We start from the raw sequence: 27,335 nt of genomic DNA, 5'->3' as shown, positions 1-27,335 counted from the left end.
TTGTCTCCACTACATGAACAATGAACATGTAGCCCCCCCTGCCTTGTCCCCACTACACCCCTGCCTTGTCTCCACTTCACCCCCCCCCCCCCCCCTGCCTTGTCTCCACTACACCCCCCTGCCTTGTCTCCACTACATCCCCCTGCCTTGTCTCCACTACACCCCCTGCCTTGTCTCCACTACACCCCCCCCCCCCTGCCTTGTCTCCACTACACCCCCCCCTTTAATACTTTCAACACTACTATATAACAAATAATTTGAGGTGTGACAACATGATTCGGCGGGTCACGCTATAGCAATTGCCGTGTTGAAGAGCTCTATACTACGGGTACGTATTCGTGTTGAGTGCCCTAAAAGGGAGCTGGATATTTCATTGCTGTTATCGTTTGAACGCAGTTTAGCTTGAAGAATTTACGCTGTCTGTGTTATTTGAAGAAAAATCGTGATCAATCAGTTATTTCAAAACCTACCCAATAACCCCTACCCTACTACAGGGGTAACTTACTTTCAAGTTTCTGTCGCACATCTTTTCAGACCCGGCTGGATCCAGCATCATACATCGTGTCTGGGTACTGCTCTTTGAAAATGCCAGCGATACTAGAGAATCAGAAAGTTGTGCTTGGAGGTCTTGCAAACATAGCTGATGAGCATGCCAAGAAAGCCCTTGCGAGCTATAGTCCTTCACTGCCTTATGGTGAAAATAAAACTAACGTCAAGAAGTGCAATGCCCAGCAGCTAGAGGCTTGTGCAAAATTAGTTGGACTCAAAGCCAGGTCAGAGGATGGCAAGGAAAAGCTTTATCGAAACCAGGATATCCTGACTGACAGAATAATCCTGAAGATAGAGTCACTATTTGAAGCTGAATGCAGTGACTGCAAGTCAGTGTACCAGAACACACTGGAATCCACGCCTCTTTTCACCTGCAGATTGTGCCTATTGGGAAGTCACGACTGTGAGGAGCTGAAGAAAAAGGCAACGAGTATGAGTGAAACAAATCCAAAAGGATTTGTCTGGATGTGCCACGTGTGTCTGGAAAAGAATGAATTGGAGGATATGCTGCTTTCATCAAACCCTCCAAAACAAGGCTCACTGAAACTGATTCCGAAACAAGCACTTAGTGCTAGTGTCGACAAACTGGACACTATTACAGAGTCAGAGGAAAATACAGGTAAAAGTGACCATGAGATTGAAAGTGAAGAAGAAAAAGCAGAGTCATCAGAGAGGATAAGCCCACGAAGAGGTCGTGATGAGACAAGGGAGACGAGGGAGAGGAATCCCAATACCTCAGGGCACAAGAAAGAACAAATCTGTGAGCTCTTCAAGAAAAGGGCATGCCCACATGGACGAACTGGCAAAGTACTTGTAGACGGCAAAACCTGTGAGAGGAGCCACCCTAAGAGATGTTACAAGTTTTGCGACTTTGGGGCCAAGCATCAGAATGGGTGCAAGAAAGGTAAAAAGTGCCTATACTGGCATCCCAGAATATGCAAGTTTTCCATCAAAAACATCAGATGTGAAGACGACCAATGTACCTTTCAACACCTGGTGTTTACCCGCAACGGTCCTGGCCACGGAAAAGAAGAAGAACGAGAGACTTACAGACGAGTAGAAAATACTACTGAGCCCTACAGACGAAATGCGCTTCCCAAATTCAGCATTGCTTCGTCAGGATACACTACGTATCCCCCAACCATCAACAAGCCACGAGTAGAAAACCAAGAGAAGAAGACTGCCCAAGATGAGTCTTTTTTATTGAAGCTCATCGAGAACATGAAGGCTGGTTTTCAGGAACAAATCGATGGCCTGAGAAACGAGATTATCATCGGGAGGGGGAAAGAGGTCCAACGCCAACCGATTCCCCAGCAACTGAACCCCACGGAGCTACCATGCCACCCCGCAACTCGAGCTGTTCCGGGACTGCACCCGCCCATCCCATACCCGTACATGATGGCACCACAGTGGTTCAGCCAGAACTTTCCACCATTGTCCTCTTAAATGGACAGAGCGTATCTCCGGCAGCTACTAGCAGCTCTAGATGGAAACTACCCTACATCCAGGAAACCATCATCGAAGGAAGTAGCTGCCCCCCACCATTCATAGCCATAACCGAGTCATGGCTAAAGAGTTACATCTCTGACGCTCAGGTGCAGATAAAAGACTATCAATCGTTCAGATCTGATAGACCAGAGAGAGTAGGAGGAGGTTGCCTCCTCTATGTTCATGACCAGCTAGTGGTAACAGAATCCGATCACTACGAGGATAGAAGCAATAACATGGTCATGTGCTATGTTAAGTCATGCAACACCCTTTTTGCTACTGTCTACAGGCCCCCTGGAGCAGATACTTCAGGCTGGAAGAACTTACTAGACAGACTGCAAGCCAAAATAGACGCGATCTCAGAAAATACAACGGTGCCAGACATATACGTTGTTGGAGATTTCAACTATCCAGAGATAGACTGGGAACATGGAGGCTTAAGAAGTGAAGCCAGGTGTTATGATTTTATAGAGTTTATAGACCGTAACTTTCTAACACAGGTCGTAAACCAGTCAACAAGAGAAGGTAGCACCCTGGATCTTGTACTTACAAATGTTCCTAGGTATGTCGCAGAAGTAAAGGTGAACCCCACATCTTTATCAGACCACAGCTTGGTCGAAATTCAGCTTGGTTTTAATATGACTGGAAGAAAGAAGAACGAAACCAGCAAGATCGACCCAAACTCTTTCAGGGCAGTTGACTATCACAAAGCCGATTTTGTGGCAATCAGTGATTGCTTTCAGAAAGTCGACTGGCTGAAGCTCTGGGAACTCTGTGACGAGGACTTGAACGCTTTTCTGGAATTGTTCAAGCTAACAGTGCTCCAGATTACCTTGGAGTTCTCCCCAAAGAAAGAGAGTGCAGCGGAGATTACCTCAAGAAAGAGAAGAGGGAATAAGCACGTTTATGTCATGAAAAGAAGACGAAGGAAGATGAATGCTAGGATACGTGCATTACAGGAAATGAATCCTAGCTCGAGTTTAATCCCTAAACTGAAAACGGAGGTTTCACTGCTGTGTTACTCCATACAGGAAGGGACCCTTGAGAAACTGAACAAAAAGGAACTCCGGGCAGTCGATGCAATAAAGAAGAACCCCAAATACTTCTTTTCGTATGCCAAGCGTCTCCAGAAGACCAGATCTACGATCCCGGTGTTGAGAGATGAGACTGGGGCATTAGTGGACGACCCCAGTATCAAGGCAGAGTTACTTCAGAAGCAGTACCAGAAGGTATTTAGTAACCCTATGAGTGCCGATATTGATGAATGTATGAAGAGCCAAGGATTACCTCAGGGACTGGATTCCGGATTCAACGAGCTAAGCTTCACAAGAAAAGATATCATTGAAGCATTAGGAGAACTGGATCCCTATTCGGCCGCACCTGACGGAGAGATTCCTGCTAGGATACTCACAGCCTGCAAAGAACAACTTGCAGACCCGCTAACACTCCTCTGGCAGGAATCGTTCAGCAGTGGGTATATACCAGCGGAATTAAAGACCCAATATATCACCCCTATCTATAAGAAGGGGGACAGAACGGACCCAGCAAACTATAGACCAGTGTCTTTAACCTCGCACATCATAAAGACATTTGAGCGTGTAATCAGGAAAAACCTGGTTCGTCATTTGGAAGAGAACATGATGATCAATACGAACCAGCATGGGTTCAGAAAAAAGAGGAGTTGCATGACGCAGCTTCTCAGTCACATCGAACAGATCTACAAATCACTCAACAATGATGAAGAAGTTGATGTGATTTACCTCGACTTTGCCAAAGCTTTTGACAAGGTCGACCATGCAGTGCTGCTAGCCAAGCTTGGTCGATACGGAATTGGTGGTCAGGCTTTAAGGTGGATCAAAGAGTTTTTGCTAAACAGAAAACAAACAGTCGTTGTGGAAGGTCGCAAATCATCCTTCCAGCCAGTGGCAAGTGGGGTGCCACAAGGGACAGTCCTAGGACCGATCCTATTTATCCTGTACATCAACGATCTGTTGAACAGCATTAGCTATAGTAACGGATTCAGCTTTGCAGACGACACAAAGCTGATTGGGGCTATCCGAGGAATGAGTAGTGTGGAGTTACTGCAAGATGATCTCAACATAGTTATCGAGTGGTCACGTGTTAACAACATGGAGCTACACGAACAGAAGTTTGAGGTTGTAAACTACCCCCTGAATGGATCAAAAGCTCTAAGAGAGCTCCCGTTCTACCCAGAGACTGTTGAGTATACTACACCAAAAGGACACGCAATATCACCACAGGAAACTGTCAGAGACCTTGGAGTGTATGTTAGCAGCAGTAGGTCATGGGGTCCTCACATTGAGAAGACAGTTCAAGGAGCTAGAAAAATGGCGGCTTGGACATTGAGTGCCTTTAGAGACCGGTCACAAGTAGTCATGCTGACTTTATACAAAAGCATGGTTCGCTCCAAGCTAGAGTACTGCTGTCCAGTCTGGAACCCTACAAAAGTCACAGAGATACAAAAGCTGGAGACTGTACAGAGATCCTTTACTAGAAAGATATCTGGCTGCCGTGATCTCCAGTACTGGGACAGGCTGAAGAAGCTTAAGTTGATGTCCCTTCAGAGGCGGAGAGAGCGTTATTCTATTATTCATGTATGGAAAATTCTTAATGAACATGCTCCGAACGATACGGGCTTCGAGTTCAAGTCTCATCAAAGGCATGGTATTAAGGCAGAGATCCCAGCCATGAACAAAAACGCACAGTTGTCGGTAAGAACAGATTACGACAACAGCTTTAGAGTTAGAGCAGCTCAGCTCTTCAACGTGCTCCCATCGGAGCTCCGGAGTATCACATTGCTAGACAGTTTCAAAGTTGGTCTAGGCAGATTTATGGAACAGTACCCAGACACACCACCGGTTCCGGGATACACTCCGACAAACGATAACTCAATGCTGAGCTGGAGGAGGACGCACTCGATGCAGTTGTCCTGAGCACGCCCTGCCAAACTCACCAAAACGTACCAAAACGTACGTACCCTGCCTTGTCTCCACTACACCCCCTGCCTTGTCTCCACTACACCCCCCCTGCCTTGTCTCCCCCCTGACTTGTCTCCACTACACCCCCCCCCTGCCTTGTCTCCACTACACCCCCTGCCTTGTCTCCACTTCACCCCCCCCCCCTGCCTTGTCTCCACTACACCTCCCTGCCTTGTCTCCACTACATCCCCCTGCCTTGTCTCCACTACACCCCCTGCCTTGTCTCCACTACACCCCCCCCCCCTGCCTTGTCTCCACTACACCCCCCCCCTGCCTTGTCTCCACTACATCCCCCTGCCTTGTCTCCACTACATCCCCCTGCCTTGTATCCACTACACCCCCCTGCCTTGTCTCCACTACACCCCCCTGCCTTGTCTCCACTACTAGGCCCCCCTGCCTTGTCTCCCACCTGACTTGTCTCCACTACTAGTCTCCCCCCCTGCCTTGTCTCCCCCCCCCCTGCCTTGTCTCCACTACATGAACATGTAGAAGAATTGTAAACTTACCGACGGAACAGTAGACAACTAAAAGTAGAATAATTACAAAGGAAACTCTGAAATAATAATAATATGTATTACCCCTGCAGGGATCTGGGGACAGCTGTTATATCGGCTGGACTTGCCGTGAAGTGTGTGGGGACTACGCTCGCATATGTGTTCACGTGTTCGAGGCGGTGTCGTCTGATATGGTGAGTTTGTTTTGGCGACTAGGTAGGTAGGCGACTAATAAGATATCTGATGTCCCACCTCATAGTAACCCGAGAGCAGTAATCTGTATTCAGATCGTATTCAAGGGGATCATTCTGATCGCATTGGGGACTCGTAGGGCTTGCTTGAATCGAGCTTCAGGAAAGAAAACACAGCCAGGCGTGTTGTAGTTACGACTCCCTCCTCCCCTCCGCCCCAAGTCATGTTAATTAACACAGCCAGGCGTGTTGTAGTTACGACTCCCTCCTCCCCTCCGCCCCAAGTCATGTTAATTAACACAGCCAGGCGTGTTGTAGTTACGACTCCCTCCTCCCCTCCGCCCCAAGTCATGTTAATTAACACAGCCAGGCGTGTTGTAGTTACGACCCCCCCTCCCCTCCGCCACAAGCCATGTTAATTAAAACCTTCAGGGAGTAACTATTCTACATTCAATACATAAGATGTGTTTGAACGCGTACAATCAGCTGAAGGAGTCAGACAGTGACCTGAGCAATAAGGGTCTCTGCAAGAGCTGCCCCATCGTCCTCTTCAACACTATATGTGGCAGACTCGTCGGTCTGTATTATACATCTCATATTATACATTATACATTATACATTATACATTATACATTATCCATTATACATTATACATTATACATTAAACATCTCATCTTATAATGTCATCATAATCTGTAGAAATGGCTTGTCGTGTTTTATTTGGATAGGTTGTTTCTATTAGATATTAGAATATTGATCATTTCACCAGTTTCCTCACTTGTAGGAACCAATTAACCGGTTAATTGTAGAAATTCCAGGTTTAACTCCAGATGAGGTGGTGCAGGAGTTGAGTAATGTGATAGAGAGTCTCACTAACAATTCCAGGTTTAACTCCAGATGAGGTGGTGCAGGAGTTGAGTAATGTGATAGAGAGTCTGACTAACAATTCCAGGTTTAACTCCAGATGAGGTGGTGCAGGAGTTGAGTAATGTGATAGAGAGTCTCACTAACAATTCCAGGTTTAACTCCAGATGAGGTGGTGCAGGAGTTGAGTAATGTGATAGAGAGTCTCACTAACAATTCCAGGTTTAACTCCAGATGAGGTGGTGCAGGAGTTGAGTAATGTGATAGAGAGTCTCACTAACAATTCCAGGTTTAACTCCAGATGAGGTGGTGCAGGAGTTGAGTAATGTGATAGAGAGTCTCACTAACAATTCCAGGTTTAACTCCAGATGAGGTGGTGCAGGAGTTAAGTAATGTGATAGAGAGTCTGACTAACAATTCCAGGTTTAACTCCAGATGAGGTGGTGCAGGAGTTGAGTAAATGTGATAGAGAGTCTGACTAACAATTCCAGGTTTTAACTCTCCAGATGAGGTGGTACAGGAGTTGAGTAATGTGATAGAGAGTCTGACTAACAATTCCAGGGTTTAACTCCAGATGAGGTGGTGCAGGAGTTGAGTAATGTGATAGAGAGTCTCACTAACAATTCCAGGTTTAACTGCAGATGAGGTGGTGCAGGAGTTGAGTAATGTGATAGAGAGTCTCACTAACCAATTCCAGGTTTTTAAAAAGCAGTGAGGGGGGGTGCAGGAAGGGTTTAGTAATGTTTATAGAAGTCTGACTAAAAATTCCAGGTTTAACTTTCCCGAAAAGGGGGGTGCAGGAGTTGGGGGAATGTGATAAGAGTCGACTAACAAAATTTCCCGGTTTAACTCCAGATGGGTGGGGCAGGGGTTGGTTTAAAGTGATAAAGGGGGGGGGGAGTCTGACTAACAAATTTCCCGGGTTTTTTCTCCAGATGAGGTGGGCAGGAGTTAGTAATGTGATTGAAAAGTCGACTAACAATTCCAGGTTTAACTCCCAAAAAAAGGGGGTGCAGGAATTTGGGAATGTGATTTGAATTGACAACAATTCCAGGTTTAACCCCCAGATGAGGGGGGGTGGGAGGAGTTAAATAAATTTTTTTGGGGTTTTGGCTAAAAAATTCCAGGTTTAACCCCAATGAGGGTGGTACAGGGGTTTTAGTAAAGTGATAGAGAGTCTCACAAAAATTCCCGGTTTAACTTCCTATTTGGGGGGTGCGGAGTTGAGTAAAGTGATGAGAGTCTGACTAAAATTCCCGGTTTAATCCCGATGAGGGGGGTAAAAGGGGTTGAGTAATTTGATGAGAAATCTGACTAACAATGCCCGGTTTAACTCCCGATGAGGGTGGTGCAGGAGTTTTAGTAAAGTGATAGAGGGGTTAGGGCTAACATTTCCCGGTTTAACTCCCCGATTAGGGGGTGCAGGAGTTGAGAAAAAGGATAGAGGCGCTAACAATTCCAGGTTTTTAAATCCCCCCCTTTAGGTGGGGGCCAAAGGAGGGTTGGGGGTAATGTGGGTAAAAGAGTCTCAATAACCAAATTTCCGGGTTTTAAATCCATGAGGAGGTCGGAGTTGATTTTTGATAGAGAGTCTCACAACAATTCCCGGTTTTTAAATCCAGATGAGGGGGGTGCAGGAGTTAAGTAATTTAAAGGAGTCTTACTAACCTTTTCCCGGTTTAACTCCAATTAGGGGTGAGGAGGTTAAAAAATGTGATAGAGGGCTGACTAAAAATTCCAAAGGGTTTTAAATCCAGATGAGGTGGGCAGGAGTTGAGTAATACGAAAAGAGAGTCTGACTAACCCCTCCCCGGTTTAAACCAGATAGGTGGGGCAGGGTTGAAAAAGTTAAGGTTTTTCCCAACCCCTTCCTTTAAACCCCGCAATTTTTTTTTTCAAAGGGGTTGAGTAAATAGAAGTACCCCCGACTAACCCCCCCCAGGTTTAAATCCCCTTATTTTGTTAAAGGGTTTTATTAAAAGTTGGGTAGAGGGGTCCCTAACAATTCCATTTTAATCCAGAAAGAGGGGTTGGAGAGGGGTTGAAAAAAATTTTGAATTTTGAGGTTCCCCCCCTAACAATTCCAGGTTTAAAAAATTCCCGATGAGGTTGTGCCCCCTTTGGTAAAAATTTAAAGGGTTTTGCCCAACGTTCCCGGGTTTTAAAAACCAATTTAGGGGGGGTACCCGGAGTTTAAGAAAAATGATTTGAGAGTCTCACTAACCCCCTTTCCCCGGTTTCCCCCCGATGAGGGGGTGCAGGGGGTTGGTAAAGTATAGAGAGTCTGACTAACAATTCCAGGGTTTAAACCCCCCCCCAGATAGGTGGTGCAGGAGGGGTTTAATTTTTTGGAAAAGTTCGACAAAAAATTCCAGGTTTAAATCACCGAAGAGGTGGTACAGGGTTGAGTAAAGTGATAGAAGGGCTGAACTAAAATTTCCCGGGTTTTTAAATCCAGATTTAGGTGGTGCAGGGTTTTAAATTTAAAGTTAGAGAGTCTCCCCCAAACAATTCCAGGGGTTTAAATCCAGATAAGGGTTGGGGCAGGGTTGAGTAATTTTGATAGAGTCTGACTAACAATTCCAGGTTTAACTCCAGATGAGGTGGTTGCAGGAGTTGAGTAATGTGATAGAGAGTCTGACTCACCAATTCCAGGTTTAACTCCAGATGAGGTGGTGCAGGAGTTGAGTAATGTGATAGAGAGTCTGACTAACAATTCCAGGTTTAACTCCAGATGAGGTGGTGCAGGAGTTGAGTAATGTGATAGAGAGTCTGACTAACAATTCCAGGTTTTAACTCCAGATGAGGTGGTGCAGGAGTTAAGTAATGTGATAGAGAGTCTGACTAACAATTCCAGGTTTAACTCCAGATGAGGTGGTGCAGGAGTTGAGTAATGTGATAGAGAGTCTGACTAACAATTCCAGGTTTAACTCCAGATGAGGTGGTGCAGGAGTTAAGTAATGTGATAGAGAGTCTGACTAACAATTCCAGGTTTAACTCCAGATGAGGTGGTGCAGGAGTTAAGTAATGTGATAGAGAGTCTGACTAACAATTCCAGGTTTAACTCCAGATGAGGTGGTGCAGGAGTTAAGTAATGTGATAGAGAGTCTGACTAACAATTCCAGGTTTAACTCCAGATGAGGTGGTGCAGGAGTTGAGTAATGTGATAGAGAGTCTGACTAACAATTCCAGGTTTAACTCCAGATGAGGTGGTGCAGGAGTTAAGTAATGTGATAGAGAGTCTGACTAACAATTCCAGGTTTAACTCCAGATGAGGTGGTGCAGGAGTTAAGTAATGTGATAGAGAGTCTCACTAACAATTCCAGGTTTAACTCCAGATGAGGTGGTGCAGGAGTTGAGTAATGTGATAGAGAGTCTGACTAACAATCCCAGGTTTAACTCCAGATGAGGTGGTGCAGGAGTTAAGTAATGTGATAGAGAGTCTCACTAACAATTCCAGGTTTAACTCCAGATGAGGTGGTGCAGGAGTTGAGTAATGTGATAGAGAGTCTGACTAACAATTCCAGGTTTAACTCCAGATGAGGTGGTACAGGAGTTGAGTAATGTGATAGAGAGTCTGACTAACAATTCCAGGTTTAACTCCAGATGAGGTGGTGCAGGAGTTAAGTAATGTGATAGAGAGTCTGACTAACAATTCCAGGTTTAACTCCAGATGAGGTGGTGCAGGAGTTGAGTAATGTGATAGAGAGTCTGACTAACAATTCCAGGTTTAACTCCAGATGAGGTGGTGCAGGAGTTGAGTAATGTGATAGAGAGTCTGACTAACAATTCCAGGTTTAACTCCAGATGAGGTGGTGCAGGAGTTGAGTAATGTGATAGAGAGTCTGACTAACAATTCCAGGTTTAACTCCAGATGAGGTGGTGCAGGAGTTGAGTAATGTGATAGAGAGTCTGACTAACAATTCCAGGTTTAACTCCAGATGAGGTGGTGCAGGAGTTGAGTAATGTGATAGAGAGTCTGACTAACAATTCCAGGTTTAACTCCAGATGAGGTGGTGCAGGAGTTAAGTAATGTGATAGAGAGTCTGACTAACAATTCCAGGTTTAACTCCAGATGAGGTGGTGCAGGAGTTGAGTAATGTGATAGAGAGTCTGACTAACAATTCCAGGTTTAACTCCAGATGAGGTGGTGGCAGGAGTTGAGTAATGTGATAGAGAGTCTGACTAACAATTCCAGGTTTAACTCCAGATGAGGTGGTGCAGGAGTTGAGTAATGTGATAGAGAGTCTGACTAACAATTCCAGGTTTAACTCCAGATGAGGTGGTGCAGGAGTTGAGTAATGTGATAGAGAGTCTGACTAACAATTCCAGGTTTAACTCCAGATGAGGTGGTGCAGGAGTTAAGTAATGTGATAGAGAGTCTGACTAACAATTCCAGGTTTAACTCCAGATGAGGTGGTGCAGGAGTTGAGTAATGTGATAGAGAGTCTCACTAACAATTCCAGGTTTAACTCCAGATGAGGTGGTGCAGGAGTTGAGTAATGTGATAGAGAGTCTGACTAACAATTCCAGGTTTAACTCCAGATGAGGTGGTGCAGGAGTTGAGTAATGTGATAGAGAGTCTGACTAACAATTCCAGGTTTAACTCCAGATGAGGTGGTGCAGGAGTTAAGTAATGTGATAGAGAGTCTGACTAACAATTCCAGGTTTAACTCCAGATGAGGTGGTGCAGGAGTTGAGTAATGTGATAGAGAGTCTGACTAACAATTCCAGGTTTAACTCCAGATGAGGTGGTACAGGAGTTGAGTAATGTGATAGAGAGTCTGACTAACGAGGATAGTCTGGAGGTTCTTCAGATGTTCAAGGTACAATGTGTGGGGGGTACAATGTTGGAGGGGGTACAATGTGGGGGTACAATGTGGGGGTACAATGTGGGGGGGGGGGGTGAGGGGTAACAATGTGGGGGGAGGGGTACAATGTGTGGGGGTACAAGTTATGGGGAGGAGATCAACAATATCACACTAGCAGATCTTGCTCAAATAATTTATTTCAAATCAGTTAGACATTTAATTAACTAACTAATTAATTTAATCTCAGCCGGAACTGAGTGATGTTAACGCACAGAACAGTCTTCTAGTCGGCTGTTTAAGGACGATATACGAGCGACAGCAGACTAATCACTCGCATACACCTGGGGACACCAAGCAGGTTATTGCTAATTGCTTTTATACCACTCACTCCCATACAACTGGGGACACCAAGCAGGTTATTGCTAATTGCTTTTATACCACTCACTCCCATACAACTGGGGACACCAAGCAGGTTATTGCTAATTGCTTTTATACCACTCACTCCCATACAACTGGGGACACCAAGCAGGTTATTGCTAATTGCTTTTATACCACTCACTCCCATACAACTGGGGACACCAAGCAGGTTATTGCTAATTGCTTTTATACCACTCACTCCCATACACCTGGGGACACCAAGCAGGTTATTGCTAATTGCTTTTATACCATAGTCAATTAACTGACTAATTGGTCAAATTTGTGCAGCACCTCAATCGTGTCATATGCCTTATAAAATTGACTTACTAATTGGTTGCGGGTGAAAAAAATCGGTCAAAACTGTAAAATTTCGGCCCTGGAAATTTCAGCTCCAAAAACTGAAAATGGGACAGAGTATGGGACAGTATGATTTTCCAATTTTTTTCGAGATTTTGACGTCCAGTACCCCAATTTGGTTTCATACCATCATCAATTAACTGACTAATTGGTTTGTGGGCAAAAATTTCATCCTATCTGTCAAATGTGCGTTCAGAAACTTTCATATCTGAAAATGGGACAGAGTTTTGAAAATACAACTTTTCGTTTTGTTAAGATTTCTGTTGTGAGCTTCCTCCGACCCAAATCAAACTTCAAGCACCTCAATCGTGTCATTTGGCATCTATAGTTGACTGACTAATTGGTTGCAGGTCAGAAATTTGGCCGAAACTGTAAAATTTCGGCCCTGGAAATTTCAGCTCCAAAAACTGAAAATGGGACAGAGTATGGGACAGTATGATTTTCCAATTTTTTTCGAGATTTTGACGTCCAGTACCCCAATTTGGTTTCATACCATCATCAATTAACTGACTAATTGGTTTGTGGGCAAAAATTTCATCCTATCTGTCAAATGTGCATTCAGAAACTTTCATATCTGAAAATGGGACAGAGTTTTGAAAATACAACTTTTCGTTTTGTTAAGATTTCTGCTGTGAGCTTCCTCCGACCCAAATCAAACTTCAAGCACCTCAATCGTGTCATTTGGCATCTATAGTTGACTGACTAATTGGTTGCAGGTCAGAAATTTGGCCGAAACTGTAAAATTTCGGCCCTGGAAATTTCAGCTCGAAATACTGAAAATGGGACAGAGTATGGGACAGTATGATTTTCCAATTTTTTTCGAGATTTTGACTTCCAGTACCCCAATTTGGTTTCATACCATCATCAATTAACTGACTAATTGGTTTGTGGGCAAAAATTTCATCCAATCTGTCAAATGTGCGTTCAGAAATTTTCATATCTGAAAATGGGACAGAGTTTTGAAAATACAACTTTTCGTTTTGTTAAGATTTCTGCTGTGAGCTTCCTCCGACCCGAATCAAACTTCCAGCACCTCAATCGTGTCATTTGGCATCTATAGTTGACTGACTAATTGGTTGCAGGTCAGAAATTCGGCCAAACTGTAAAATTTCGGCCCTGGAAATTTCAGCTCCAAAAACTGAAAATGGGACAGAGTATGGGACAGTATGATTTTCCAATTTTTTTCGAGATTTTGACTTCCAGTACCCCAATTTGGTTTCATACCATCATCAATTAACTGACTAATTGGTTTGTGGGCAAAAATTTCATCCAATCTGTCAAATGTGCGTTCAGAAACTTTCATATCTGAAAATGGGACAGAGTTTTGAAAATACAACTTTTCGTTTTGTTAAGATTTCTGCTGTGAGCTTCCTCCGACCCGAATCAAACTTCCAACACCTCAATCGTGTCATTTGGCATCTATAGTTGACTGACTAATTGGTTGCAGGTCAGAAATTCGGCCAAACAATAAAATTTCGGCCCTGGAAATTTCAGCTCCAAAAACTGAAAATGGGGAATGTGCGTTCAGAAATTTTTCATATTCTGAAAATGGGACAGAGTTTTGAAAATACAACTTTTCGTTTGTAAAGATTTTTCTGCTGTGAGCTTCCTCCGACCCGAATCAACTTCCATCAAACCTCAATCGTGTCCATTTGGCATCTTATAGCTGACTGACGAATTGGCTCGTTTGCAGGTCAGAAATTTTGCAACTGTAAATTTCGGCCCGGAAATTTCAGCTCGAAAAAACTGAAAATGGGACAGAGTATGGGACAGATGATTTTCAATTTTTTTTCGAGATTTTTGACTTCCAGTACCCCAATTGGGTTTCATACCATCATCAATTAACTGACTAATTGGTTTGTGGCAAAAATTTCATCCAATCTGTCAAATGTGCGGTGAGAAATTTTCATATCTGAAAATGGGACAGAGATGTGAAAATACAACTTTCGTTTTTGTTAAGATTTTCTGCGGTGAGCTTCTCCGACCCGAATCCACATTCCAGCACCTCATCGTGTCATTTTGTCATCTATAGTTGACTGACTAATTGGTTGCAGGTCAGAAATTCGGCAGAAACTTAAAATTTCGCCCTGGAAACTTTCAGCTCCAAAACGAAAATGGAACAGAGTAGGGACATATGATTTTCCAATTTTTTTCGAGATTGTGACTTCCAGTACCCCAATTTGGTTCATACCACATCCAATTAAACTGACTACTTGTTTGTGGTGCAAAAATTTCTCCAAGTCTGTCACAAAATGTGCGTTAGAAATTTTCATATCTGAAATGGGACAACGTTTTGAAAATTTAAAACTTTTCGTTTGTTAAGAATTCGCTGTGAGCTTCTCCCCGACCCGAATTCAAACTTCCAGCACTTAATCGTGTCATTTGGCATCTAATAGTTACCTGACTTAATTGGTTGAGTCCAGAAATTCGGCAGAAACTGTAAAATTTCGGCCCGGAAATTTCACTGTCCAAAAACTGAAAATGGGACAGAGTATGGGACAGTATGATTTTTCCAATTTTTTTTCGAGATTTGACTTCCAGTACCCCAATTTGGTTTCATACATCATCATTAACTGACTAATGGTGTGTGGCAAAAATTTCATCCAATCTGTCAATGTCGTTGAGAAAATTTTCATATCTGAAAATGGGACCAAAGTTTTGAAAATTACAACTGTTTCGTTTGTTAAGATTTCTGCTGTGAGCTTCGTCCGACCCAATCAAACGTCCTCCAGCACCTCAATCGTGTCATTTTTGGCATCTATAGTTGACTGACTAATTGGTTGCAGTCAGAATTTCGGCCGAACTGTAAAATTTCGGACCCCTGGAAATTTTACTCCAAAAACTGAAATGGACAAGAGTATGGGACAGTTTGATTTTCCATTTTTTTTTCGAGATTTTGACTTCCAGTACCCCAATTGTTTTTTTTTTTTTTTGGGGGTTTTTTTTTTTTTCATACCATCCAATTAACTGACTAATTGGGTTGTGGGTACAAATTTTCATCCAATCTGTCAATGTGCGGTGAGAAAACTGTCATATCTGAAAATGGGACAGAGTTTTGAAAATACAACTTTCGTCTTGTTAAAGATTTTCTGCTGTGAGCTTCTCCGACCGAATCAAACTTCCAGCACTTCAATCGTGTCATTTGGCACTATAGTTGACTGACTAATTGGTTGCAGGTCAGAAATTTGGCGAAACTGTAAAATTCGGCCCTGGAAATTTCACCTCCAAAAACCTGAAAATGGGACCGAGTATGGGAACAGTATGATTTTCCATTTTTTTTCGAGATTTTTGACTTCCAGTACCCCAATTTGGTTTCATAACCATCTATCAATAAACTGACTATTTGGTTTGTGGGCAAAAATTTCATCCAATCTGTCAAATGTGCGTGTGAAATTGTCATAGTCTGAAATGGACAAAAGTTTTTTGAAAATACAACTTTTCGTTTTGTTAAGATTTCTGCTGTGAGCTTCCTCCACCCGAATCAAACTTCCAGCAACCTCAATCGTGTCTTTGGCATCTATAGTTGACTGACTAATTTGGTTGCAGGTCAGAAATTTTCGGCCGAAACTGTAAAATTTATGCCTGGAAATTTCAGCTCCAAAAACTGAAAATGGACAGAGTATGGGACAGTATGATTTTTTCAATTTTTTTTTCTAGATTTTGACTTCCATACCCTAATACAATTTGGTTTCATACCAAGCAATTAACTGACAATTGGTTTGTGGGCAACAATTTCATCCAATCGTCAAATGTACGTTCAGAAAGTTTTCCTATAATGAAAATGGGACAGAGTTTTTGAAAATACAACTTTTCGTTTTGTTAAGATTCTGCTGTGAGCTCTTCCGACCCCGAATCAAATTCCAGGCACCTCAATCGTGTCCATTTGGCATCTATAGTTGACTGACTAATTTGGTTGCAGGTCAAAATTCGGCCGAAACTGTAAACTTTCGCCCTGGAAATTTTCACAGCTCCAAAAACTGAAAATGGGACTGAGTATGGGACCGAATATTTCCAATTTTTTTCGAGATTACGCTTCCAGATAGTACCCCCAATTTGGTTTCATACCATAATTAACGACTAATTGGTTTGGTGGTAAAAATTTCATCCAATCTGTCAAATGTGCGTTGAGAAATTGTCATATCTGAATAGGGGACAGAGTTTTGAAAAATAAACGTTTCGGTCTTGTTAAGAATTGCTGCTGTGAGCTTCCTCCGACCCGAATCAAACTTCCAGCACTCACAATCGGTCATTTGGCATCAATAGTTGACTGACTAAATTGGTTTGCCGGTCAGAAAATTGACCGAAACTGTAAAAAATTTTCGCCCTGGAGATTTTCAGCTCAAAAACTTGAAAGATGGACAAGAGTTTGGGAACAGTATGATTTTCAATTTTTTTCGAGATTTGACTTCCAGTACCCCCAATGTTGGTTTTCATACCATCATCAAGTAACTGACCTATTTGGTTTGTGGGCAAAAATTTCAACCAATCGGTCAAATGTGCGTTGAGAAATGTCATATCTGAAATGGGACAAGTATTGAAAAACAACTTTGCGTTTTGTTAAGAGTTCTGCTGTGAGCTTCCACCACCCTATCAAACTTCCAGCACCTCAATCGTGTCATTGGCATCGATAGTTGCCGACTAATTGGTTGCAAGGTCTGAATTTCGGCCGAAACTGTAAAATTTATGCCCTGGAAATTTCAGCTCCAAAAAACTGAAAATGGGACAGAGTAGGGACGTATGATTTCCCAATTTTTTTCCGAGATTGTGACTTCGTACCCCAATTGGTTTCATACCATCAATTAACTGACTAATTGGTTTGTGGGGCCAAAATTTCATCCAATCTGAAAAATGGGTGCGTTCAGAAATTTCATATCTGAAAATTGGGACAGAGTTGTGTATTGAAAAACATCTTTTCGTTTGTTAAGATTCTGCTGTGAGCTTCTTCCGACCCGAATCAAACTTCCAGCACTCAATCGTGTCATTTGGCATCTATAGTTGACTGACTAATTGGTTTGCAGGTCAGAATCGGCCGAAACTGTAAAATTTTCGGCCCGGAAAATTTTCACCCAAAACTGAAAATGGGAACAGAGTATGGGACAAGTAGGATTTTTCCAATTTTTATTCGAGATTTTGACTTTCCATACCCCATTTGGGTTTCCATACCAGCATCAATTAACTGACTAATTGGTTTTGTTGGCAAAAATTTCATCCATCTGTCAAATGTGCGTTGAGGAAATTTCATATCTGAAAATGGGACAAAGTTTTGAAAATACAACTTTTCGTTTTTTGTTAAGATTTCTGCTGTGAGCTTTCGTCCCGACCCGAATCAAACTCCAGCACCTCAATCTGTCCCATTTGGCATCTATATACTGACAATATGGTTGCAGGGCAGAATTTCGCCGAAACTGTAAATTTCGCCCTGGAAAATTTTAGCTCCAAAAACCTGAAAATGGGACAGAGTATGGGACAGAATGATTTTCCAATTTTTTTCGAGATTTTGACTTTCCAGTACCCCAATTTGGTTTCATACCATCAATAACGGACTAATTGGTTGTGGGTAAAAAATTTCATCCATCTTCAAATGTGCGTTGAGAAATTGTCATATCTGAAATGGGACAGAGTTTTTGAAAATACAACTGTTCGTCTTTTAAGATTTCTGCTGTGAGCTTCCTCCGACCCGAATCAACTCCAGTTTCCCAGCACTTCAATCGTGTCCATTTGGCATCTATAGTTGACTGAACTAATTGGTTGCAGGTCAGAAATTTGGCCGAGAACTGTAAAATTTCGGCCTCTGGAAATTTCAGCTCCAACACTGAAAATGGGACAGAGTATGGGACCGTATGGATTTTCCAATTTTTTCGAGATTTGGACTTTCCAGCCCCAATTTGGTTCATACATCAGCAATTAACTGACTATTTGGTTTGTGGGCAAAAATTTTCCTCACAATCTGTCTTAGGTGCGTTGAGAAATTGTCATAGACTGAAAATGGGACAATAGTTTTGAAAATACAACTTCGTTTTTGTAAGATTTCTGCTGTGAGCTTCCTCCGACCCGAAACAAATCTTCAGCTACTCAATCGGTGTCATTTGGCATCTATAGTGACTGACTAATTGGTTGCAGGTCAGAATTTCAGGCGAAAACCCTGTAAAAATTTATGCCCGAATTTCAGCTCCAAAACTGAAAATGGACAGAGTAATGGGGACAGTATGATTTCAATTTTTTTTCGAGATTTTGACTTCAGTACCCCAATTTGGTTTTCATACCATCAATTAACTGACGAATTGGTTTGGGGCAAAAATGTCATCCAATCTGTCAAAATGTACGTTCAGAAATTTCATATATGAAAATGGGACAGAGTTTTTGAAAATACAACTTTCGTTTTGTTAAGATTTCGCTGTGAGCTTCTTCCGACCCGAACAAACTTCCAGCACCTCAATCGTGTCATTTGGGGCATCTATAGTTGACTCTGACTAATTGGTTGCAGTCTGAAAATTCCGGCCGAATCTGTAAAATTTCTGGCCCTGGAAATTTCAGCTCCAAAAACTGACAATGGGACAGAGTATGGGACAGTAGGATTTCCAATTTTTTCGAGAATGTTGACTTTCCAGTACCCCAATTTGGTTTCATACATCATTAAACTGACTAATTGGTTGGTGGGTATAAAATTTCATCCAATCTGTCAAATGTGCGTTGAGAAATTGTCATATCTGAAAAAGGGGACAGAGTTTTGGAAAATACAACTTTTTCGTCTTGTTAAGATTTCCAGCTGTGAGCTTCCTCCGACTCCGAATCAAACTTCCAAGCCACTTCATCGTGTCATTTGGCATCTATAGTGACTGACTAATTGTTGCAGGTCAGAAATTTGGCCCGTAACTGTAAAATTTCGGCCCTGGTAATTCAGCTCCCAAAAACTGGAAAATGGGACAAGGTATGGGACAGTATGATTTTCCAATTGTTTTCGAGATTTGACGCGTGACTTCCAGTACCCCAATTTGGTTCTCATACCATCATCAAATTAAACTGACTATTTGGTTGTGGGCAAAAAATTTCATCCAATCTGTCAAATTGGCGTTGAGAAATTGTCATATCTGAAAATGGGACAAAGTTTTGAAATACAACTTTTTCGTGTTTGTTAAGATTTCAGCTGGGAGCTTCCTCCGACCCGAATCAAACTTCAGCACCTCAATCCGTGTCATTTGCTCTATAGTTGACTGACGAATTGGTTGCAGGTCAGAATTTCGGCCGTAACTGTAAAATTTATGCCCTGGAATTTCAGCTCCAAAAACTGAAAAATGGGACAGAGGTATGGACAGTATGAGTTTCCCAATTTTTTTCCGAGATTTTGACTTCCAGTACCCAATTTGTTCATACCATCAATTAACTGACTAATTGGTTTGTGGGCAAAAATTTCATCCATTCTGTCAAATGTGCGTTCAGAAATTTTTCATATCTGAAAAATGGGACAGAGTTTTAGAAAATACAACTTTTCGTTCTCATGTTAAGATTTCTGCTGTGAGCTTCTTTCGGCCGTACAGACTCGCCGACTCTTACACAGGCTCTTCCAGCACCTCCGGGTCTGTACGTGGTCATTTGGATGTCATCCTATAGTTGACTGGACTAATTGGTTGCAGGTCAGAAATTCGCCGAAACTGTAAAATTTCGGCCCTGGAAAATTTCAGCTCCAAAAAATGAAAAGGGACAGAGGATGGGACATATGATTTTCCAATTTTTTTTTTCGAGATTTGACTTCCAGTCCCCAATTGTGGTTTCATAGCCATCATCAATTAACTGACTAATTGGTTGTGGTAAAAATTTCATCCAATCGGTCAATTTGTGCGTTGAGAAATTTTCATATCTTAAATGGGAACAGAGTTTGAAATTAACAACTTTCGTTTTGTTTAAGATTTCTGCTGTGAGCTTCTTCCGACCCGAATCCAAACGTCCAGCACCTCAATCGTATCGTGTCATTTGGCATCTATAGTTGACTGACTTAATTGGTTGGCCGGTCAGAAATTCGGCAGAAACTGTAAATTTCGGCCCTGGAAATTTCAAGCTCCAAAAACTGAAAATGGACAGAGTAGGGACAGTATGATTTTCCAATTATTTTTTCGAGATTTGACTTCCAGTACCCCAATTTGGTTTCATACATCATCAATTAACTGACTGAATTTGTTTGTGGGCAAAAATTTTCATTCCAATCTGTCCAATTGTGCGTTGAGAAATTTTCCATTCTGAAAATGTGACAAAGTTTTGAAAATACAACTTTCGTTTTGTTAAGATTGTCTGCTGTGACTTCCTCCGACCCGAACAAACTTCCAGCACCTTAATCGTGTCATTTGGCATCTATAGTTGACTGACTAATTGGGTGCAGGTCAGAAATTCGCAGAAACATAAAATTTCGGCCTGGGAAATTTCAGCTCCAAAAACTGAAAATGGACAGAGTATGGGACAGTATGATTTCCAATTTTTTTCGAGATTTGACTTTCCAAGTACCTCCAATTTGGTTTCATACATCATCATTAACTGACGAATTGGTTGTGGGCTAAAAATTTCATCCAATCTGTCAAATGTGCGTTGAGAATTTTCATATCTGAAAATCTGGGACAAAGTTTTGAAAATGCAAACTTTCGTTTTGTAAGATTTCTGCTGTGAGCTTCTTCCGACCCGAATCAAACTTCCAGCTACCTCAATCGTGTCATTTGGCATCTATAGTTGACTGACTAATTCGGTTGCAGGTCAGAATTTCGCGAAACTGTAAAAATTTCGGCCCGGAAAATTTTAGCCCATTAAGTGAAAAATGGACAAGGTATGGACGTAACGATTTTCCAATTTTTTTCGAGATTTTTGACTTCCATACCCCAATTTGGTTCATACCATCTATTAACTGACTATGGTTTGTGGGTAAAAATTTCATCCAATCTGTCCTAATGTGCGTTGAGAAATGACATAATCTGAAAAATGACAGTGGTTTGAAAATACTACGTGTCGTCTGGTAAGATTTCTGCTGTGAGCTTCCTCCGACCCGAATCAAACTTCCAGCACTGCAATCGTGTCATTTGGCATCTATAGTTGAACTGACAATTGGTTGCAGTCAAAATTTGGCCGAAACTGTAAAATTTCGGCCTGGAAATTTCAGCTCCAAAAACTGAAAATGGGACTGTGTTTGGGGACAAGTATATTTTCCAATTTTTTTCGAGATTTGACTTCCTGATACCCCAATTTTGTTTCATACCATCATCAATTAACTGACTATTTGGTTGTGGCAACAATTTCATCCAAATCTGTCAAATGGCTGTGAGAAATTGTCAAATATCTGAAAATGGGACAAAGTTTGAAAATACAACTTTCGTTTTGTTAAAGATTTCTGCTGTGAGCTTCCTCCGACCCGAATCAACAACTTCCAGCACCTCAATCGTGTCATTTGGCATCTATAGTTGACTGTCTAATTGGTTGCAGGTCCAAATTCGCCGAAACGTAAAAATTTATGCCCTGGAAATTTCAGCTCCAAAAACTGAAAATGGGACAGAGTATGGGAGCAGTATGATTTTCCAAATTTTTTCGAGATGTTTGACTTCGCAGTACCCCAATTTGTTTCATACCATCATTAACTGACTAATTGTTTTGTGGGCAAAATTTCATCCAATCTGTCAAATGTACGTTCAGAAATTTTCATATATGAAATGGGACAGAGTTTTGAAAAACAACTTTTCGTTTGTTAAGATTTCTGCCTGTTGAGCTTCTCCGACCCGAGATTAAAACTTCCAGCACCTCAAGCGTGTTTCATTGGCATCTATAGTTGACGGACATAATTGGTTGCAGTCAGAAATTCCGGCCGAAGACTGTAAAATGTCGGCCCTGGAAATTTCAGCTCCAAAAACTGAAAATGGGACAGAGTATGGACAGTATGAGTTTCCAATTTGTTTTTTCGGAGATAGTGTGACGTCCAGGACCCCTATTTGGTTTCATACCATCAAGTAACTGACTAATTGGTGTGTGGGGGACGATGGGGGGGGGTGGGGGGGGGGGGGGTGGGGAGGGGGGGGGGGGCAGGGGGGGGGGGTGGGGGGGGGGGGGTGCATCCAATCTGTCAAATGTGTGGGGGGGGGGTTTGAAAATTGTCTTATCTGAAATGGGACAGTGTTTTGAAAATACAACTTTTCGTCTTGTTAAGATTTTCTGCTGTGAGCTTCCTCCGACCCGAAGCAAACGTCCAGCATTCAATCGTGGTCATTTGGCTTCTATAGTTGACTGACTATTTGGTTGCAAGTTCAGATATTTTGGGCCGAACTGTAAAAATTTCGGCTCTGAAATTCAGCTCCAAAAACTGTAAATGGGACAGAGTATGGACAGTATGATTTTCCAATTTTTTTCGAGATTTTGACTTCCAGTACACCAATTTGGTTTCATAACCATCATCAATTAACTGACTATTTGGTTGTGTGGGCTAAAATTTCATCCAATCTGTCTAATGTGCGTTGAGAAATTGCAGATCTGAAAATGGGGAACAAAGTTTTTGAAAATACAACTTTTCGTTTTTGGTAAGAATTCTGCTGTGAGCTTCCTCCGACCCGAATCAAACGTCCAGCACCCTCATCGTGTCCATTTGGCATCTATCGTGACTGACTAATTGGTGTGCAGGTCAGAATTTCGCCGAAACTGTATAATTTATGCCTCTGGGAATTCAGCTCCAAAAACGGAAATGGGACAGAGTATGGGACTGTAGAAATTCCAAGGTTTTTCGAGAGTTTGACTTCCAGTACCCCAGTTGGTTTTGTCATACCATCTCAATTTAACTGACTATTTTGTTTGTGGGCAAAAATTTCATCCAATTGTCCCAAATGTGCCGTTTCAGAAATTTTCATATCAGAAAATGGGACAGATTTTGGATAATACAACTTTTTCGTTTTGTTAAGATTTCTGCTGTGAGCTTCTCCGGACCCGAATCAAACTTCCAGCTCCTCAATCGTGTCATTTGGGCAGCTATAGTTGACTGACTAATAGGTGCAGGCAGGATATTCGGCCGAATCTGTAAAATTTCGCCCTGGAAATTTTCAAGCTCTAAAACTAAAATGGACAGAGTATGGGACAGTATGATTTTCCAATTTTTTTCGAGATTTTTGACTTCCAGTACCCCAATTTGGTTTCATACCATCAGCATTAACGACTATTGGTTTGTGGGCAAAAATTTCATCCAATCAGTCAATGTGCGTTGAGAATTTTCCTTATCTGAAAATGGGACAGAGTTTTTGAAATACAAACTTTTCGTTTGTTAAGATTTCTGCTGTGAGGCTTCTTCCGACCCGAATCAAACTTCCAGCACCACATCGTGTTCATTGGCAATCTATAGTGAACTGACTAATTGGTTGCAGGTCAGAAATCGGCAGGAAATGTAAAATTTCGGCCCTGGAAATTTCAGCTCCAAAAACTGAAAATGGGACAGAGTATGGGACATATGATTTTCCAATTTTTTTCGAGAGTGTGACTTCCAGTACCCCACTTGTTTTCATACCATCATCAATTAACTGACTAATTGGTTTGTGGGCTAAAATTTTCATCCAATCTGTCAAATGTGCGTTGAGAAATTGTCGAATCTGAACATGGGAACAAAGTTTTGAAATACAACTTTCGTTTTGTTAGATTTCTGCTGTGACTTCCTCCGACCCGAATCAAACATTCCAGCACCTAAATCGTGTCATTTGGCACCTATAGTGTGACTACTAATTGTTGCGGTCTGAATTTCGGCAGAAACTGTAAATTCGGCCCTGGAAATTCAGCTCCAAAAACTGAACTGGGACAGAGTAGGGACAGTAGGATTTTCCAATTTTTTCGAGATTTGACTTCCAGTACCCCAATTTGGTGTTCCATACCAATCATCAATTAACTGACTAATTGGTTTGTGGCAAAATATCATCCAATCTGTCAAATGTGCGTTGAGAATTTTCATATCGAAAATGACAAGTTTTGAAAATACAACTTTTCGGTTTGTTAAGATTTCTGCGGTGAGCTTCCTCCCGACCCGGATCACAACGTCCAGCAAAAAACCTTCCAAAACTCCCCCCGGTGTCATTTTGGCATCTAGAGTTGACTGACTAATTGGTTGCAGGTCAGAATTTTCGGCCAAACTGTAAAAATTCGGCCCTGGATATTTTAAGCTCCAAAACTGAAAATGGGACAGAGTTGGGAACAGTATATTTCCAATTTTTTTTCGAGATTTTGACTTCCAGTCCCCCAATTTGTTTTCATACCATCAATTAACGACTAATTGGTTTGTGGGTAAAAATTCATCCAATCGGTCAAATGTGCGTGAAATTGTCATATCTGAAAATGGGACAGAGGTTGTGGAAAATACAACTTTTCGTCTTGTTAAAGTTCGGCTGTGAGCTTCCTCCGACCCAATCAAACTTCCACACTTCACGTGTCATTTGGCATCTATATTGACTGACTAATGGTTGCAGGTCAGAAATTTGGCCGAAACTGTAAAAATTTCGGCCCTTGGAAATTTCAGCTCCAAAAACTGAAAATGGAACAGAGTAAAATGACCCATATAATGATTTTCCAATTTTTTTTCGAGATTTGACTTCCAGACCCCAATTAGGTTCATACCTCATCAATTAACTGACTATTTGGTTTGTGGCAAAAATTTCATCCAATCTGTCAAATGTGCGTTGAGAAATTTTTCATAGCTGAAAAATGGGACAAAGTTTTTGAAAATACAACTTTTCGTTTTGTTAAATTTCTGCTGTTGAGCTTCCTCCGACCCAATCAAACTTCCATCACCTCAATCCGTGTCCATTTGCAATCTACGAGTTGACTGACTAATTGGTTGCAGGTCAGAATTTCGGCCGAAACTGTAAAATTTATGCCCTGGAAATTTCAGCTCCAAAAACTGAAAATGGGAACAAGTAATGGACGTATGATTTTCCAATTTTTGCGAGATTTTGACTTCGCAGTTCCCAATTTTTTGGTTTTCAATACCATCAATTAACTGACTATTTGGTTTGTGGGCTTAAAAAATTTCATCCAAGCTGTCAAATGTGCGTTGAGAAATTTGTCATATCTGAAAATGGACAGAGTTTGAAAATACAACTTGTCTCTGTTAAGATTTCTGCTGTGAGCGTCTCCGACCCGAATCAAACTTCCAGCACTGCAATCGTGTCATTTGCATCTATATTGACTGACTAATTGGTTGCAGTCAGAAATTTGGCCGGAAACTGTAAATTTCGCCCTGGAAATTCAGCTCTCCAAAAACTGCAAAATGGACAAGAGTAAGGGCCAGTATGATTTTCCAATTATTTATCGAGATTTTGACTTTCCAGTACCCCAAATTTGGTTTCATACCATCATCAATTAACTGACAATTTGGTTTGTGGGCAAAAATTTCATCCAATCTGGTTCAAATGTGCGTTGAGAAACTTGGTCCATATCTGGAAATGGGACAAAGTTTTGAAAAATACAACTTTCGTTTTTGTTAAGATTTCTGCTGTGAGCTTCCTCCGACCGAATCAAACTCCAGCACCTCAATCGTTCATTTGGCATCTATAGTGATGACAATTGGTTGCAGGTCAGAATTTCGGCCGAAACTGTAAAATTTATGCCCTGGAAATTTCAGCTCCAAACTGAACGAATGGACAGAGTAGGGACAGTATGATTTTCCAATTTTTTCGAGTTTTACTTCCAGTACCCAATGGTTGGTTTCATACCATCAATTTAACTTACTAATTGGTTTGTGGCAAAAAATTCATACCAAACTGTCAACTGTGGCGTTCAAAATTTCATATCTGAAAATGGGAACAGAGTTTTGATAATACAACTTTTTCGTTTTGTAAGATTTCTGCTGTGAGCTCTTCCGACCCGAAATCAAACTTCCAGCACCTCAATCGTGTCATTTGGCATCTATAGTGACGACTAATTGGATGCAGGTCAGAAATTCGGCGGCCGAAACTGTAAAATTTCGGCCTGGAAATTTTCAGCTCCAAAAACTGAAAAGGGGTCAGAGTATGGGACAGTTATGATTTTCCAATTTTTTTCGAGATTTGGACTTCCTGTACCCAATTTGGTTTCATACCATCATCAATTAACTGACTTAATTGGTTTGTGGGCTAAAATTTCATCCAATCGTCAAATGTGCCGTTCAGAACTTTTCATATCTGAAAATGGACAGAGTTTGAAATCAACTTTTCGTTTTTTTTTTTTGTTTGTTAAGATTTCTGCTGTGAGCTTCTTCCGACCACCCGAATCAAACTTCCAGCACCTCAATCGTGTCATTTGGCATCTATAGTTACGTGACTATTTGGTTGCAGGTCAGAATTCGGCCGAAACATGGAAAATTTTTCCGGCCTGGGGAATATTCAGCTCCAAAAACTGGAAAATGGGGACAAGTATGGGACAGTATGATTTTCCTATTTTTTTTTCGAGATTTTGAGACTTCCAGTACCCCAATTTTGGTTTCATACCATCATCAATTAACTGACTATTTTTGTTTGGGGCAAAAATTTCATCCAATCTGCAAATGTGCGGGAGAAAATTGTCATATCTGAAAATGTCAAAACTGTACAATTTCGGTCCTGGATAAAAACTGAAAATGGGACAGAATTTGAGACAATATGATTTTGCAATTTTCTTATTAACAGGTTATTACCCCCCTTATGACAAGCTTCACTTACCTCAGAAGGAGTACACGGGAGAAAAGAGGAATCGTGCAGTGACCATCCCTGTTGAACCGCCCCTTCATCAGGTGAGGAACAAAGGGTAATCCGTTATAATGTTTTAATCATCATGTCCTTATATCCTGCAGCATATTAAGGGGGCATACCCCCAAAACAGTGGTTTGTGCCGTCCAGACCAAATGACCTCATAGGCAGTTCAGTGACCTTCTAGCGCACCGTTTCCACACCAAAAAAAATTATTTGGAGAATTCCCATTTTTGTAATCGAGCATTTCCTGGTTAAGAGTGCAATTTTCGGAAAATATTATTTTGTGGTTGAGACGCTATAAGTTAATTATTTCTTGCCATATCGGGTTGAAATTTTGCTCGCCGTTTATTCACATCTATGTCAAGGTGTGTGTAAAATCTTGATATCGTATCTAAAAAGGCTGGTGTGTTATGAATTTTTAAAGTCAAAAAGCTAAAATTGTCCTTTTCAGGCTTATTTTAACAAAAAGTCA

General features: G+C 41.6%; 2 protein-coding genes across 2 annotated transcripts in view; both read left to right on the top strand.

Moving 5' to 3' along the window:
- LOC134822476 (TBC1 domain family member 1-like) overlaps positions 1-27,335 on the top strand; it is a 72,813-nt gene that overhangs the window by 25,847 nt on the left and 19,631 nt on the right. The window contains exons 9-13 of the mRNA XM_063833584.1: positions 5,623-5,724; positions 6,154-6,298; positions 11,320-11,411; positions 11,644-11,754; positions 26,839-26,904. Coding sequence (XP_063689654.1) covers positions 5,623-5,724; positions 6,154-6,298; positions 11,320-11,411; positions 11,644-11,754; positions 26,839-26,904 — 516 coding nt within the window. The remainder of the gene's footprint in view (positions 1-5,622; positions 5,725-6,153; positions 6,299-11,319; positions 11,412-11,643; positions 11,755-26,838; positions 26,905-27,335) is intronic.
- The window catches only part of LOC134822474 (coatomer subunit alpha-like), a 122,982-nt gene continuing 95,886 nt past the window's right edge, over positions 240-27,335 (top strand). Inside the window, exon 1 of the mRNA XM_063833583.1 lies at positions 240-262. The gene's annotated coding sequence lies outside the window, so the exon portion shown is untranslated. The remainder of the gene's footprint in view (positions 263-27,335) is intronic.

The sequence above is a fragment of the Bolinopsis microptera genome, chromosome 10 (genome assembly GCF_026151205.1).
Source record: "Bolinopsis microptera isolate Bmic1 chromosome 10, MBARI_Bmic_1.0, whole genome shotgun sequence".
In the NCBI taxonomy this organism is placed as follows: domain Eukaryota; kingdom Metazoa; phylum Ctenophora; class Tentaculata; order Lobata; family Bolinopsidae; genus Bolinopsis; species Bolinopsis microptera.
Note: the sequence above shows the minus strand (reverse complement) of the source record. Positions and strands in the feature narration are given on the sequence as shown.